Source organism: Myotis daubentonii, chromosome 9 (assembly GCF_963259705.1).
Source record: "Myotis daubentonii chromosome 9, mMyoDau2.1, whole genome shotgun sequence".
NCBI lineage: Eukaryota > Metazoa > Chordata > Mammalia > Chiroptera > Vespertilionidae > Myotis > Myotis daubentonii.
Window position 1 is genome coordinate 66640426 of NC_081848.1, and position 13824 is coordinate 66654249.

The 13824-nt window shown below is 36.6% G+C and overlaps 2 protein-coding genes and 1 pseudogene across 2 annotated transcripts; 2 read left to right on the forward strand and 1 right to left on the reverse strand.

The window, feature by feature from the left end:
* The first annotated feature begins 854 nt into the window (after positions 1–854).
* Positions 855–1793, forward strand: LOC132242256 (olfactory receptor 5B3-like). The gene has a single exon (XM_059711159.1). It carries the CDS (start codon positions 858–860, stop codon positions 1791–1793), a length of 936 nt encoding a protein of 311 aa, XP_059567142.1. The 5' UTR covers positions 855–857.
* A 6559-nt stretch (positions 1794–8352) lies between these two features.
* On the forward strand, positions 8353–9306 carry LOC132242257 (olfactory receptor 5B12-like). The gene has a single exon (XM_059711160.1). It carries the CDS (start codon positions 8353–8355, stop codon positions 9304–9306), a length of 954 nt encoding a protein of 317 aa, XP_059567143.1.
* Positions 9307–9788: 482 nt separating this feature from the next.
* On the reverse strand, positions 9789–10420 carry LOC132242258 (ferritin light chain-like; annotated as a pseudogene).
* Positions 10421–13824: the final 3404 nt, after the last annotated feature.

Below are 13824 nucleotides of genomic sequence, written 5' to 3' on the forward strand. Positions count from 1 at the left end.
TGAAAGTTAAAGATTTTTTAACATAAGGCAAATGTTTTTCAGGTTGTAAATGGTAGGGCTGATATATGAATACTTACACATATTTTTCTCAGAGCCAAAGCTTTCACACCCAATGCTATACCTTCTCTTTGGAATTGGCTTTGTTGGTCGTGCATGCCTCTAATGCTGAATTTAGTCCACTGCATCTACTATTTATTTGTGTACTACTCGACTATGCTACTCTATGAATTAAGTTAGTTACAATAGAAACATCTAAATAAATTGAATGAAATTAAATTTAATTCAATTTCATTAATAGCATTTAAGTTGGGAACCACTCTGATTGAGTCTAAAGCTTGGCTTGGTCCATTAATCCTGTGTAATCTTGAATAAAGTACTCAATCTCTTTGTTGCCAAGTTATTAAATATATAAATGGAAAAAATAACTAATCAATCTGATTCATCAATGAGAGGATTAAATGAACATATACACAATGCACCTGGCATGTGAGCACTACAGTGTAGGTATAACTGTTAGAAAACTCAAAAAAATCTGATTTATGAGACAAATTCATTCTAGGCATGTGAACTTGGACAATTCACTTTATTCATATAAAAAATCAAGATGTTGTGAAATTGATCTGAAAAGACCTTTCTTCCCCTTATCTACTCTTTAGATAAGCTATTGCTAAATTGTATTGTCATGCCCATGCTTTAGAAATGGAGAATACTGAAAAACAAATTATTTATTTAATAAAATAATGCTTCTACATTTCAGTTCTATGCAACCATTTTGTTTTGTTTTGGTTTTTGCTGATCAACGTGTTCCTTTACTTCTCTTTGCTATAGAGCATCTCATGAACTCTCAAATCACATCCATGGAGAACAATACAGAGGTGAGAGAATTCATCCTGCTAGGACTAACCAATGCCCCAGAACTGCAGGTCCCCCTCTTTATAATGTTCACCCTCATCTACCTCAACACTGTGATTGGAAACCTGGGGATAATCATGTTGATCCTTCTGGACTCTCGTCTCCACACTCCTATGTACTTTTCCCTCTGTAACCTGTCTCTGGTGGATTTGTGTTACTCCTCAACAATAACTCCAAAGGTGATGGCTGGGTTTCTAACAGGAGACAAAGTCATCTCCTACAATGCCTGTGCTACTCAGATGTTCTTTTTTATAGTCTTTGCCACTGTGGAAAATTACCTCTTGGCCTCAATGGCCTATGATCGCTACGCAGCAGTGTGTAAACCCCTACATTACACCACCACCATGACAACAGTTATGTGTGCTTGTATGGCCACAGGCTGCTATATCCTTGGCTTTCTGAATGCTTCTATTAATGTTGGAGACACATTCTGCCTCTCTTTTTGTTTGTCCAATGTGATCCATCACTTTTTTTGTGATGTTCCAGCAGTCATGATTCTGACTTGCTCTGGTAAACATATCGGTGAACTGAGTCTTATTCTTATTTCAAGTTTTAATGTCTTTCTTGCACTTTTTGTTATCTCGATTTCTTATCTCTTTATATTTATTACTATTTCAAAGATGCACTCAAGACAGAGATATCAGAAGGCTTTGTCTACCTGTGCTTCTCACCTTATTACAGTTTCCATATTTTATGGGACTGTCATCTTTATGTACTTACAGCCAAGTTCCAGTCATTCCATGGACACAGGCAGAATCGCATCTGTGTTCTATTCTATGGTCATCCCCATGCTGAACCCTCTGGTCTACAGCCTGAGGAACAAAGAGGTCAAGAGTGCATTTAAGAAGGTTGTTGAGAAGGCAAAATTTTCTGCTTCATAATAACACATAGAATCTACAAAGTTATTTCATCCTTCTTAGATCTTCTCCATGCAATAACTCAAATGTTAATGACCATTTGGGATATTAGAACGAAAGGTTTGTCTGATGTTACTTATTTCTTTAGTTAAGAAATAGCCCCAATCATTTAAAATGCATCAAAAATAATAATGGTTTTAAATGAAGTTTATTGTATATGTTTTAATTGGCACATTTTATCCAGAGCTAAATAAATTTATAACAGCTTAATAAATTAATGCTTCAGTCATTACTGAGTGATTTGGGAAGAAAAAGCATATGCATGTGAAAGTTTTCACAGGTAAATAGCCATATTCGAATAAAAGCAATAAAGAAGGTGAAGGGATTATCTAACAAACATATATGCATACCCCATGGACACGGACAGTAGTTAGTGAAGGCCAAGGGAAAGAAAGACAGGGGTGGATGAAGATGGGCAAATGGCGGGGGGCCGGGGGGAGTGGGATATCTGCAATAATGTCAACATTAAAATTTTTTAATAAAAAAGGGAGAGATGGTTAAATCATTTTTACCTTAACTTTTTGAATACCAATTCTTTACTTTTTTAAAATTGCACTGGCATTAATAATAATTTCATTTCTTGAAATGGTTAATGCCATTCATTCATACTTTGTTAAACTCTATCATGTCTTATCACCTTCCTACCTTCATCCTCCTTCATTCACCCTGGTTTCTAGCAATATTGGGCAGCTCCAACCTTGCCCTTATTTCAGCTTCTTTGTATTTGCTGTTTCCTCTACATAGAATATTCCCACACTCATTTCAGATGGCTGCTTAAATGTTACCTATTCAGGGAGGTATAGACCTGTCATGAACTAATTTATAAAACAGTCACTCCCATCCCATGGATTTTATTTTTCCCTAAGCCTGCTCTATTCCTCATCGTTATCATCAACATTCAGCTCTAGAATTCATTTATTCACTTGTTCATCTATTTTCCTCAACTTGAGTAGGAGGTCCCTTTGAGTATTAGCTTAATCTGGTTTTTCATTAGAATTAAATCTTTGAGCCTCGATATAAAAATAATTTTAATGGGCATTGAAAGAACTCCAGAAATTCTAAACTATTTGGATAGAAGTAAGCTGCAAAAACTCTATATGCTTCAAGGGGAAATACCACCAATATTCACTTGATAATGACCCCAACATCTTGCATGAAATTAGTAGTCTCAATAAACTTTCCACCCCAATTCTGAACAGCTCTCCCTCTTTTGAAATTCTCCTAACTATTTACCTGCCCACTTGCAGCCAATCAATGATTGACAAAGGTGCCGGATACCAGTTAGAACATCTCTTTCACTTTTAAAAAACTTATCTTAATAAAACTCTTGCCAATCATACAATGACTTGGTATTGATTCATGTTACTCAATAAACTTACTCTCTTTTCTACTCTTGAACTCTTGAACTCCACTGAAATGAAAGGGACTAAAGATAGTTTCCTTTGTCACAAGTTAGTGAACAACAACCTGTTAATTTTGTGTGGGACATGGTGTTGTGTTTGGTATGTTTTAAAAGTGATCATAAAGAATAATGAATCAGAAAAAAAAATATTCAAGTGGTTGGAACAAAGGTCCAAGGAGAACAGTAGAAAATTGAGTTATACCCAGAGAAAGTAAGTTTCATAGAGAAATATCTCCCATGGTCAGGTTTGATGGGCCTTTCTAATGTCAATTCAGCAAGATTTCTAAACTGGCTAGTGTGTATTTTCTGTAATGAATGAGAAGTTTATTTTTTGTATTCATCTTTACACTGGTCCAACATTATTTATTTACTGGGTGTGCATGTAGAATGAACTAAGCTTTGTTTTTAGTTCATGAGTCGCTAGACATAAAGAGCCATATCTTGACTAGATGGAGAGGATAGTTTAACCTATTCAATAGCCTGGATGGGAAACTTCTGTAATGATTAATGTAATTTTGGGTTGTCTCCCTAATGGAGTTGACTAATATGACCTCTGTATGGAGGAAATGTAAAACAGATATTTGCCAATCAAAGCAGTACAATAGAAAAGACAAGTTAATTGTTTTCCAAACTATTTCCTTTTCACACCTGAACACAGAGCTAGGTTCAATTTCTCACCCTTTGTGAAGTTCATTGAGACCATGTGATTGTGTTCTTGTTAATTAAATGTGTGTAATTCATGTGCTTTCAGTGTTCTCGTGAAATGTTCCAGGTGATCTTCAACTCACTCTTATTCTGTGTCATCATTTGGCCAGAGAGGATTCAGAACACAAAAATGGCAAAACCTCTAAATAGAAAAAGCCTCAGTCCTGAGTCACCCATAGAATAACTAATAAATAACCTATGTGACCTTGGCATTAAAATATTGGAATTTGCTTGTATGACATCTAGTATTATTTGCACTAACTAATAAGAAAGTTTTTCATAAGTCCATCTATATGTTGTTGGGAGTAAGTCAGTAGTGAGAGACTATGTAATGAGAAAAACTGTCACACTATTCTAACACAACTTAATACCACAATGGTTTATCTGTGAATCCTCAACCAACCTCCAATTCATAACTGAAATGGCTGGCACAAATAAAATTAGCACAGGTCTTGGAGACAGAAAACATTTCAACCTGAATTCCATTCCAAGTTCTAAAAATACAGCTTTTTGATACAGGGCAAGTTAATTAAATGTTCCGAGCTTCAGTGAGGGAAAATAATGCCTACCTCACAAAATTATATACTGATGAAGCCAAAACATAGCACAGTGCTTAAACAGAATAGATGCTCAAAAATTTAATTTCCTTTTCTTTCCAATTCATTCCCTATCTTTTTTCATTTCTTTCTCTATATTGTCACTTTTCTCTACATAACTATTAAAAATTTTATTAATCATATTGGTTTATTAAGCATATAGTTACTGTACTACTGAATAGGGAATTCTTATAAGATCACTGACATCATCTCATTTAGGTCTGTATTCTCAGAATTTAGTCAAATGTTGATTACATAGAAAAACTCATGAGAGTCTAATGAAATGGTGATTCAGTTAATGAACAAACTTACACTGGCCAAATTCCTCAATATTGACTCTATCAATCATTCCTTCATATTTTGGTCAAAATGTATAATTGTGTATCTATATTTGCATGTGTTTATTTTTTTAGTTTGTGTTCCCGGGAAAAATAAAAGTTCTATGAATACAAATTCTGACTTGTACTCTAATAAAAACTCATGTCTAGAAAAAAGTTTGGGCTCAATAAAAGATTTTGATGAATGAATAAATGATAATGGAAAGTAAAGCAAAAGACTCTTCATTTGTTTGTAAAAAAAAAAAAAAAGCACACAAAAAAACTAAAAAACAGAGCACAGACAACAAAACCTGTTAGGTCATTCTACAGTAACAAATTAGACCAAAACTTCAGTTTTTAATACTGCAAAGATTTTGTATTACTTTGCCATGGCTTCTGTAATAGATTACCATTCACTTGAGAGTTTAAAATAACATGAATTTATTTCTCACAGTTCTGGAAGCCAGATGTCAGAAATTAAAGGAATGAATGGATCCATCCCCTTTGTTCTAAAAATACAGAAAATAATCCCCCCAAACAACCCAAGACCAGGTCTGTAGTGGTAAGACAAATGGCTATATTTTGCTTTTTAAATTTTCTGTAGAGATTTCTAGGCTTTTAAGAAAGAAGTAGGTGTGAGAAAGCTTGCATGAGGTCCTAACATCACCTAAACCAAAAATTCTAGTGAGTTTTAATTTTTGTGGCCTAAATTGGCTGTAGCACTGCTGATTTGATGAGTGGAGGCTCTTCCCTCTAAGCTTCCCTCTCCCCTCCCATGTCCTCTCAGCTAAAAAAACCATACAAACACTATCCTCAGAGATCTCCAGTCAGGTTAGGAGGGCCAATCCGGAATTGGGAGCCTCCTGAGATATCCACTTGTATGACACTAAATGCTTCCCCTGAGATTTGTTGTGTGATAGGTCATCTCAGCCTTGATATTTGCAAGAGCACAATCCTGAGTTATGTTCCACTACATAGAGCTCCACAGGTGGGGAAGGAGTGTTCCTGGGTGCAGACTTCTGGTCTATAATCTGGTCATGAAGGTTTTCCATACTCCCTCCTTTGTACCTTCATTTGTCTGTTCCTACGACAAAGGTAAATATGAAGAAAACATACAATCATAGCCAATTAGAATGGAAACGGGCTCTAAAAGGGCCAACAGTTTTTATTTTGCAAATGAGGAAAATAAATCCCAGAAAGGTTAAATGGCTAGCTAGACCATAGACACCCTGTTAGCTAGTCATCTTGTCACTCCTAAGATGCTATTCTTTCCACTCAACATGCTGCTTTACAGCATCCAGGTCTCCATGCTCATTACCATCAGATGTCTTATATAAATGACTGGGGTGATGGTTAGACTCCAAAGGGATATTCCAACTCCTAATTTTTTTAAAAAATTTAGAATGTGCCATAGTTGAAGTAGTGCAAATACCATCTCTCTTTCTGAATTTCAGAGGTCATAAAACTTTCAACATCTATTTGGGGATTTCAAATGTAAAGCCATTTTCTTTAGGAACATCAAAATTTGAATAGTCAATATTGTTGGCTAAGTCTCTTGCAGTAACCAAGAAGAGATGAGATAGACTATGAAAGTAATGGCCTAGATTACCTGATTTTTAAAATGCTAGTATCTTTTTAAAAATTATTACATCAAACTAAAAGGCTTCTGCACAGCAAAGGAAATCATCAACAAAATGAAAAGGGAATTCATTGTATGGGAGAACATATTTGCCAATGATACATCAGATAAGGAGTTAATTTCCAAATTATGTAAAATGTTAGTATCTTTTATGCTTGTCAACGAATTTTCATATTCATTTTTACATCAGAGCAAGATAGCAGTCAATGAAGGATATAGAGGAGCTTACGAATTCATTTATTAATTAAGTTCTTGTGAATTAACTTCTGGCCAAGTGGCAGACATACATGTAGCTGATTATCAATAAAACTAGAATTAAAATTGGCCTTGTGTTTATAGTACAATCCTGCCCATAGGATTGATACTTTCTGGGTCAAAAGGAGTTGTTTTGTGTCCTTTTGCACCTACAAATAGTATAGATAATAAATTTAGTCAATACATTGGCTATTCTTGGTTCATCAGTAGAATACAGAAATTAACTTTTCCAAAAAGAAATTAAATCAGATTCACATGTTTATGCATTTGGACCAACTCTGGCAACTCTAGCAAGCACAGACATGAAAGAAGTGTTAAACCAGTCTCAGGGGAGGTAACCTCATTGTCAGTAGGGTGTCCTGGAATATTCTGGTTACTTTTATGATCATTTTGTAACATTTATACACACTTTTATTGTAGCACATCTCTTTGGGGGGTTAACTTATATATCTACTCCCTTAAAAAGTCAGGAATCACATAACACCAGCTCCTGGTATAGAGCTGGTTTATGTGCAAAATTAGTGAGTAGGAGAATGAGAAGAAGAGAGGACTAGCATTCCATGTGCCAGGCATTGTGTTAGGGGGGCTGCACATGTCCTTTAATTTCATGTTTTCAGCTCTGTATAATAATACATTGGGTATTGCATGAACTGGGCATTTCATAGACAATAAAACAGATTCACAGAGTGTAAGTAATATTTCCAAGGCAGCATTCCATCTAAATTGCTCTTGAGTGAATGACACATCTGTACAATTGGGAAAAAGTATATTCTTGTATTATACTTGTAAACAGTCATCTTGGGCTCTTCTAAATGATTGTAATATACCTATAATCTGACACATTTTTTTCTCTCTTTCAGGGCTCAATTCTACCTCTCTTGTTTCTACCAATTACTTTTTCACATTAAACCCTAATTGAGATTTTTGACTGTGCCATGTATTTTACTAATTATTAATACCTATCTGCTTATAATTGCCTGTTTACACAATTGTGTTTACCACTCATGCTTTTATTCATGATGTTTCTTCTGCCTTGTCTAATAGCAGCAGCAGTAGTAGTAGCCCCGGTGAACTAGATATAAAAGTGTAGGTGTCCCTAAAGCAGGGCTCCAAATTACTGTGTATCTTCAGCTATTATCAGCAAGCTTGTGAGATATCGCTCAGAAATGGGAAATGTGTTTGACAGGGCTTATCAGCATCATATACCAATGACTGACAAAATGTTTCTTATATTTTACTTTCTGTTCTTCAAGCTTTCTATGTATATCTTAGACAAGGTGCTTGAAAGATATGGCAAGCAGTGAAAAAAAGTTCTGTGGTTTGATGTAATAGAGTATACCAGATAGCCAGTAAGCTGAAATGTGTGTCAGAGTCATAATATGGTAGCTCCAGTAACTGGGACATTCCAGTGTCCTTCCAAACATCTTCTAGATGAACCACTTCACTTAACCCACCACAAACCACCATTTAGTTCCATTTCTTGCACACAGGCTCCTGACCTTGACAGGAATCTGACAAGAGATTCTGTTCAATTCTCATGATAACCATCAAGTAGCATTATCTTGTGTTCACTCATTTCATCATAGATGCTTCTCATGATGCTTTCCAAATGACTTTAATGGAGAACATTTCAGAGGTCACTGAGTTTATTCTTGTGGGGTTAACAGATACCCTAGAGATGCAGATCCCACTCTTCATAATCTTCTCTCTCATCTACCTTATCACTCTGGTTGGAAACCTGGGGATGATCATGTTGATTATGTTGGACTCTCAACTCCACACTCCCATGTACTTTTTTCTCAGTAACCTCTCCCTGGTTGACTGTGTTTATGCCTCAGCTGTCACTCCCAAGGTAATCATGGGGTTTCTCACAGGAGATAAGATCATATCATACAATGCATGTGCTTCCCAGATGTTTTTCTTTGCAGCTTTTGCCACCACTGAAAGTTTCCTGCTGGCCTCAATGGCCTTTGACCGCCATGTTGCAGTATGTAAACCCCTGCATTATACCACCACTATGACAAATACTGTGTGTGTGTTACTGGTCATGGGACCCTACATCTGTGGACTCTTGGAATCTTGCATCCATGTTGTCTTCACTTTCCACCTCTCCTTCTGTCATTCCAATATTGTTAATCACTTTTTCTGTGATATTCCTCCATTGCTGGCTCTCTCTTGTTCTGATATTAACACAAATGAGACTGTGCTCTTCACATTGGCAGCGTTCAATGTCTTTTTTACTCTCTTGGTTATCTTGAACTCTTACCTGTTCATTTTTATTGCTATCCTAAGGATGCACTCAACTGAGGGACAGAAGAAAGCCTTCTCCACCTGTGTGTCCCACCTAACAACTGTTTCCATTTTCTATGGGACAATCATGTTCATGTACTTACAGCCAAATTCTAGTCATTCCATGGACACAGACAAAATGGCATCCATATTCTACACCATGATCATCCCCATGCTGAACCCTCTGGTCTATAGCCTAAGAAACAAAGAGGTCAAGAGTGCATTCAAGAAAGTGATTGGAAAAGCAAAGTCTGCATTGGGCTTAGCCTACTAACTAGAAATGGCATGCAAACCATTAAAACTTCTAATAGATTTCTAGTATCTATAAATATTTTTTGAATTTATATTATTTCTTATTTTTTAAGAGAAGTAAGCCTTCATTTCCTTGTTTCACAAATAAAGTTGGATGAGATAGTATATTTTTTTCTTTAATTTTTCTGAGCAGTTCCCTCCAAATGAGATTGATTCTATTCATATTTTGGAAATGTGACTAGGTAGGAGAAATGTTGGATGCATTTTCCCAGAAATACAATATTACTTCTAATTTAAGATCAAGATTATAATCCTAGATATTATCAAATCCCACACTATACCACTATATTAGTCCGAAGTGCTTTGTAGGTAAACCTCCTAAGTATATGACATCACAGTTATATTTTCAATTACTAAAATCCAAAAGAACTTCATGATTCTTTTTTTTTTTTTTCCTGCAGAAAGCTTTATTTGTTTCATTTGGTTCAATGAATGGGAGAGGGCTACAGGGTCGTTAAAAGAATGACTAGTAGTTCCAGGAAGAGGCTCAGGTAAAAGCCAGAGACATCAGAGGAATGCAGAGGGGCCTCTGAAAGGCCTCTGGGCTCCAAAGGCTCCTAGTCGTGCTTGAGGGTGAGCCTTTCCAAGAGATACTTGCCCAGCCCAGCCTGGGGGCCAGCAGCCTGCAGAGGTTAGTCAGGTGTCACCCATCTTCTTGATCAGTTTCACCTCACCCAGGAAGTGGTTCTCCAGGAAGTCACAGAGATAAGGGTCTGCACGGGTAGAACCCAGAGCATGCAGCTCCAAAAGGGCCTGGTTCAGGTTCTTCTCCAAGGCCAGGGCGGCTTCCCTGGCATCCTGAGTTTTGCCCACTCACCTTGGGGAGGCTTCAGCATGTCCTGGAAGAGAATGCGGCCACCACACTTATTTTGCAACTTTAAGAGATGCTCAGCACCCTCGCACTTCTCTGTCAACTCTCGAAAGAAGTGGCCTACACCCTTGAGAACCACATCGTCAAGGTCAAAATAGAAGCCTAGAGAGAGGTAGGTGTAGGAGGCCTGCAGATGCAGGTTGGCTGGGCAGTTGATCAAAACCTCCACCTGGGTGGAATAATTCTGATGAATTTGGGAGCTCATGGTTATTCAGCAATAAGGAGTTAAGGCAGAAAAAAAATCGGTGTGTTGGCTGGTTCTGGAGGTGTTTCTGAAGGTGGTGACTGGATAAGACACCGGAGAGTGGTCAGAGCCTGGAAGAAGTGGCGTCCCTGGGTCTGTTCCATCCAAATGCTGTTGAAGCAAGAGACAGATCCGGGACCACCAAGGGCACTGCCTCCATGATTCTTATTACATAGCATAGAAGCTTGGTTCTCCAACATTCATGCTCTTAAGAATTATGTTGAGACTGTTGACATGCAGAATCCTAAAATCTAATTTCAAATAATCTAATTTGGTATACCATGGTGGAGCCCAGAAATCTGTATAATTATCCGTCATTAGCTGAGATAGCAAGAATGCCAGTGGTGACTTTGGATGTTAAGGGATATAACAAAATTTATTTGGTTTCTGAATTTCAGAGATTAAAAAACACAGTTCAGAAGGCAAAAATATATCCATACCTACTCCTTACCTGAGTTCTAATAGATAAAGTTCATATAAGAGAGTCTGGGTAAGGAAGACTGTCTAATGCTTAAACTTCCCCTGCATTCCAGATGGAGTTGGTGTGCAGACCACACTTTGAGAACTGTTATCCTAGAGCAGTGGTTCAAGGGCATTATTAAAAGACCAACAGCATCAGCATCACCTGGAATTTTTCATAAATGTGAATTATAGGAACTCTTCCACCCAGACCTATAGAATCAGAAACTCTAGGAGTACAGCCCAGATATTTGTCCTCCTGGTGATACTAACGCATTGAGAGCCACCGGATTCATGCAACCACTAGTCTTTTTTAAATTATATATATATGTTATTATTACTATACATATATATTACATATATATATTATTATTACTATATATATTATTACATATGTAAAGGACCATTAGTCTTATCAGGGCATCTTTGTTACGAAAGCATTAGAAAGTCTGAAAGAGACATGAAAAAATTGAAATAATATTGATCTAGCATTTTTCTTGAAAGTTTTAAAATCTCCTTTAATGTTCATATTCTGAAGGCTCTCCATTACTCACCACCTAACAACTATAGGAGCACATTAGGTCACATAGGTTTTTGAGACCATCAAAAGTATATAAATGGGTTGGACCCCTTAGGTTCTCTTTTACTGCCACTACTTACAACAAAGCCCATGTTATCTGGAAAGACTTGTCATTTCTGTTTTCTAGAAGTTTGTACTGCATGAAGAGGAGCTTCCCCTAGATAAAGAAACTAAACTGGAAAATTCATATGCTCAATGAACATTGACTTTTAGGAGGGTCAAATACCACACATCTCACTTTCAAGAGGATTTTATCTAGTTTTATGGTTCAAAATTTCTCTAGAGTGCTCACAGTGAATTTTGGTCTATCATAAATACTACACATTCTGGGCTATTTTGTACAGATCACTGACCATAGGTAAATTTCACACTACCAAACAAGACCATTTGGTCCTTGTAATTGCTGGTGGACATAATTATGTCATGTTTAAAGAATTAGGGATATTGTAAAGTATCTAGTATTTTGAAGAAACTGTGGGTCTATTAATGTGCTTAATCTCTGTGCACTTGCTTCATAGATGAGTCATCTAATATTGTTCATAAGTCAAAGGAAGGCTCTCTCAATTGACCACTGTAATAAAAAAATAGTCAAGTCCTAACTGGTTTGGCTCAGTGGGTAGAGCGTCGGCCTGCAAACTGGAGGGTTCCAGGTTCGATTTGGGTCAAGGGCATGTACTGTGGTTACGGGCACATCCACAGTAGGGGGCGTGCAGGAGGCAGCTGATTGATGTTTCTCTATTATCAATGTTTCTAACTCTCAATCCCTCTCCCTTCCTCTCAGTAAAATCAATAAAACATATTTAAATAAATAAATAAATAGTCAAGTTAATGTGCTGTTGTTGTTGTTGTTATATAATATATATGTAGACTAATACATAAAAACCTCTGATAATCCTTAGATGAAAGGTTTTCAAGAAATTACAGGATTAAATGGAGAGGTTGAAAATAGAAATTCTATTAGCAGAATCAGGGGTAAAACAGTACATGAAATTGAAGGGAAGTAAATAAAAGAAGAGTAAATAAAACAACCTGGTTGGGTGAGAGTTAAAAATATAGTTATCATCATAGAAATTAGTAGGATTAGGTCAGGGTTCAGCAGAAAGAAATATAAATATCACTGACAGGGCAAAGAGAAAGCTAAAAGTGATAAATGGGACATAAGTCCAATCTAAGAGAAAGAAAGTAGAAATTACAATACAGAGTTTTGAGGTTAAAAGGGACCATGAACATCATCTAATCCAACCATTTATGACACTTCTAATTTTCCTAAGTAGGCTCATTTTAGTGCACTTTAGGCCTTCTGTGAGCCCTGACTTGTCATGAACATTTCACTGGTTAGGTTTGCCAGAACATAACATCCAGAGGTCCCTATCAGTATAGATAGGAATGAGGACACCATCCTGTGTCCCTAGACAGCAGTTATTTGTGAGCAACACGTGGAAACTTGCCTATTAACTTTGCCACAGTTGATCAACTCAGGAAATTTTTTCCAAATATGATTTTAGTTGGATTTGTTTTAAGAAAGACCATTGGGGAAACTCCTCCTCTTTGGGACCCATTATTTTAAGACATGCTAGAGGTCACTAAATTGTCTGGCTAAATCAGGCAAGAATGGTCCCAAGAATAAAGAGGAGAATGCAAAAGATGAGCCCGATCCTCCCATGCAAGATTCTGGCATAGGATGATTTCTTGCTATCCCTCTTTATTTTTGTCCTACCCTAAGGAAGACATTCTAACATCTGACTCATTTCCTGAACCCGGGCACACTCTTTCCCACCCACACCTAAATATTACGAGGACATCACCTATCCGCCACTTTTTATTTCTAGGGGATTGTGCACATCTGAAGCCCATGTATTCTTATTTCACTTCATCCTTAAAGAACAGAATACATAGGGCCAGAAAGGTCAGGAGAGCTCCCTTAATCATCTGTGGCAGAAACTGTTAGCATTTCAAAAAAATTGTTTTGTCTGTATGAATTGTCTTTGATGGCTGATAGAATGAAGTAAATTACAAAGAGGTAAGAAATCATCTTCAGAGCTCTTTCAAAAATTAATTGGTTATTCTTTTCCTAGTTGATCTTAACTTACTGTGTATAATACTTCAGAGCAAGGGAAGTCAAACAAGACTTGCAGACTAAATTCAGACTCTTTTTGTATGGCTCTTGAGCTAAGAATATAAAAATAAGTGTTCCCATTTTTTTACTTTATTTTTAATTCCCATTTTTTTTAAAAAAGCTGTAATGATCACCATAAATTTGTTTTAATATTACATGTCTTAAATTTGTCTTGTTACTATATTACATATATTGATCTTATATTTGTGT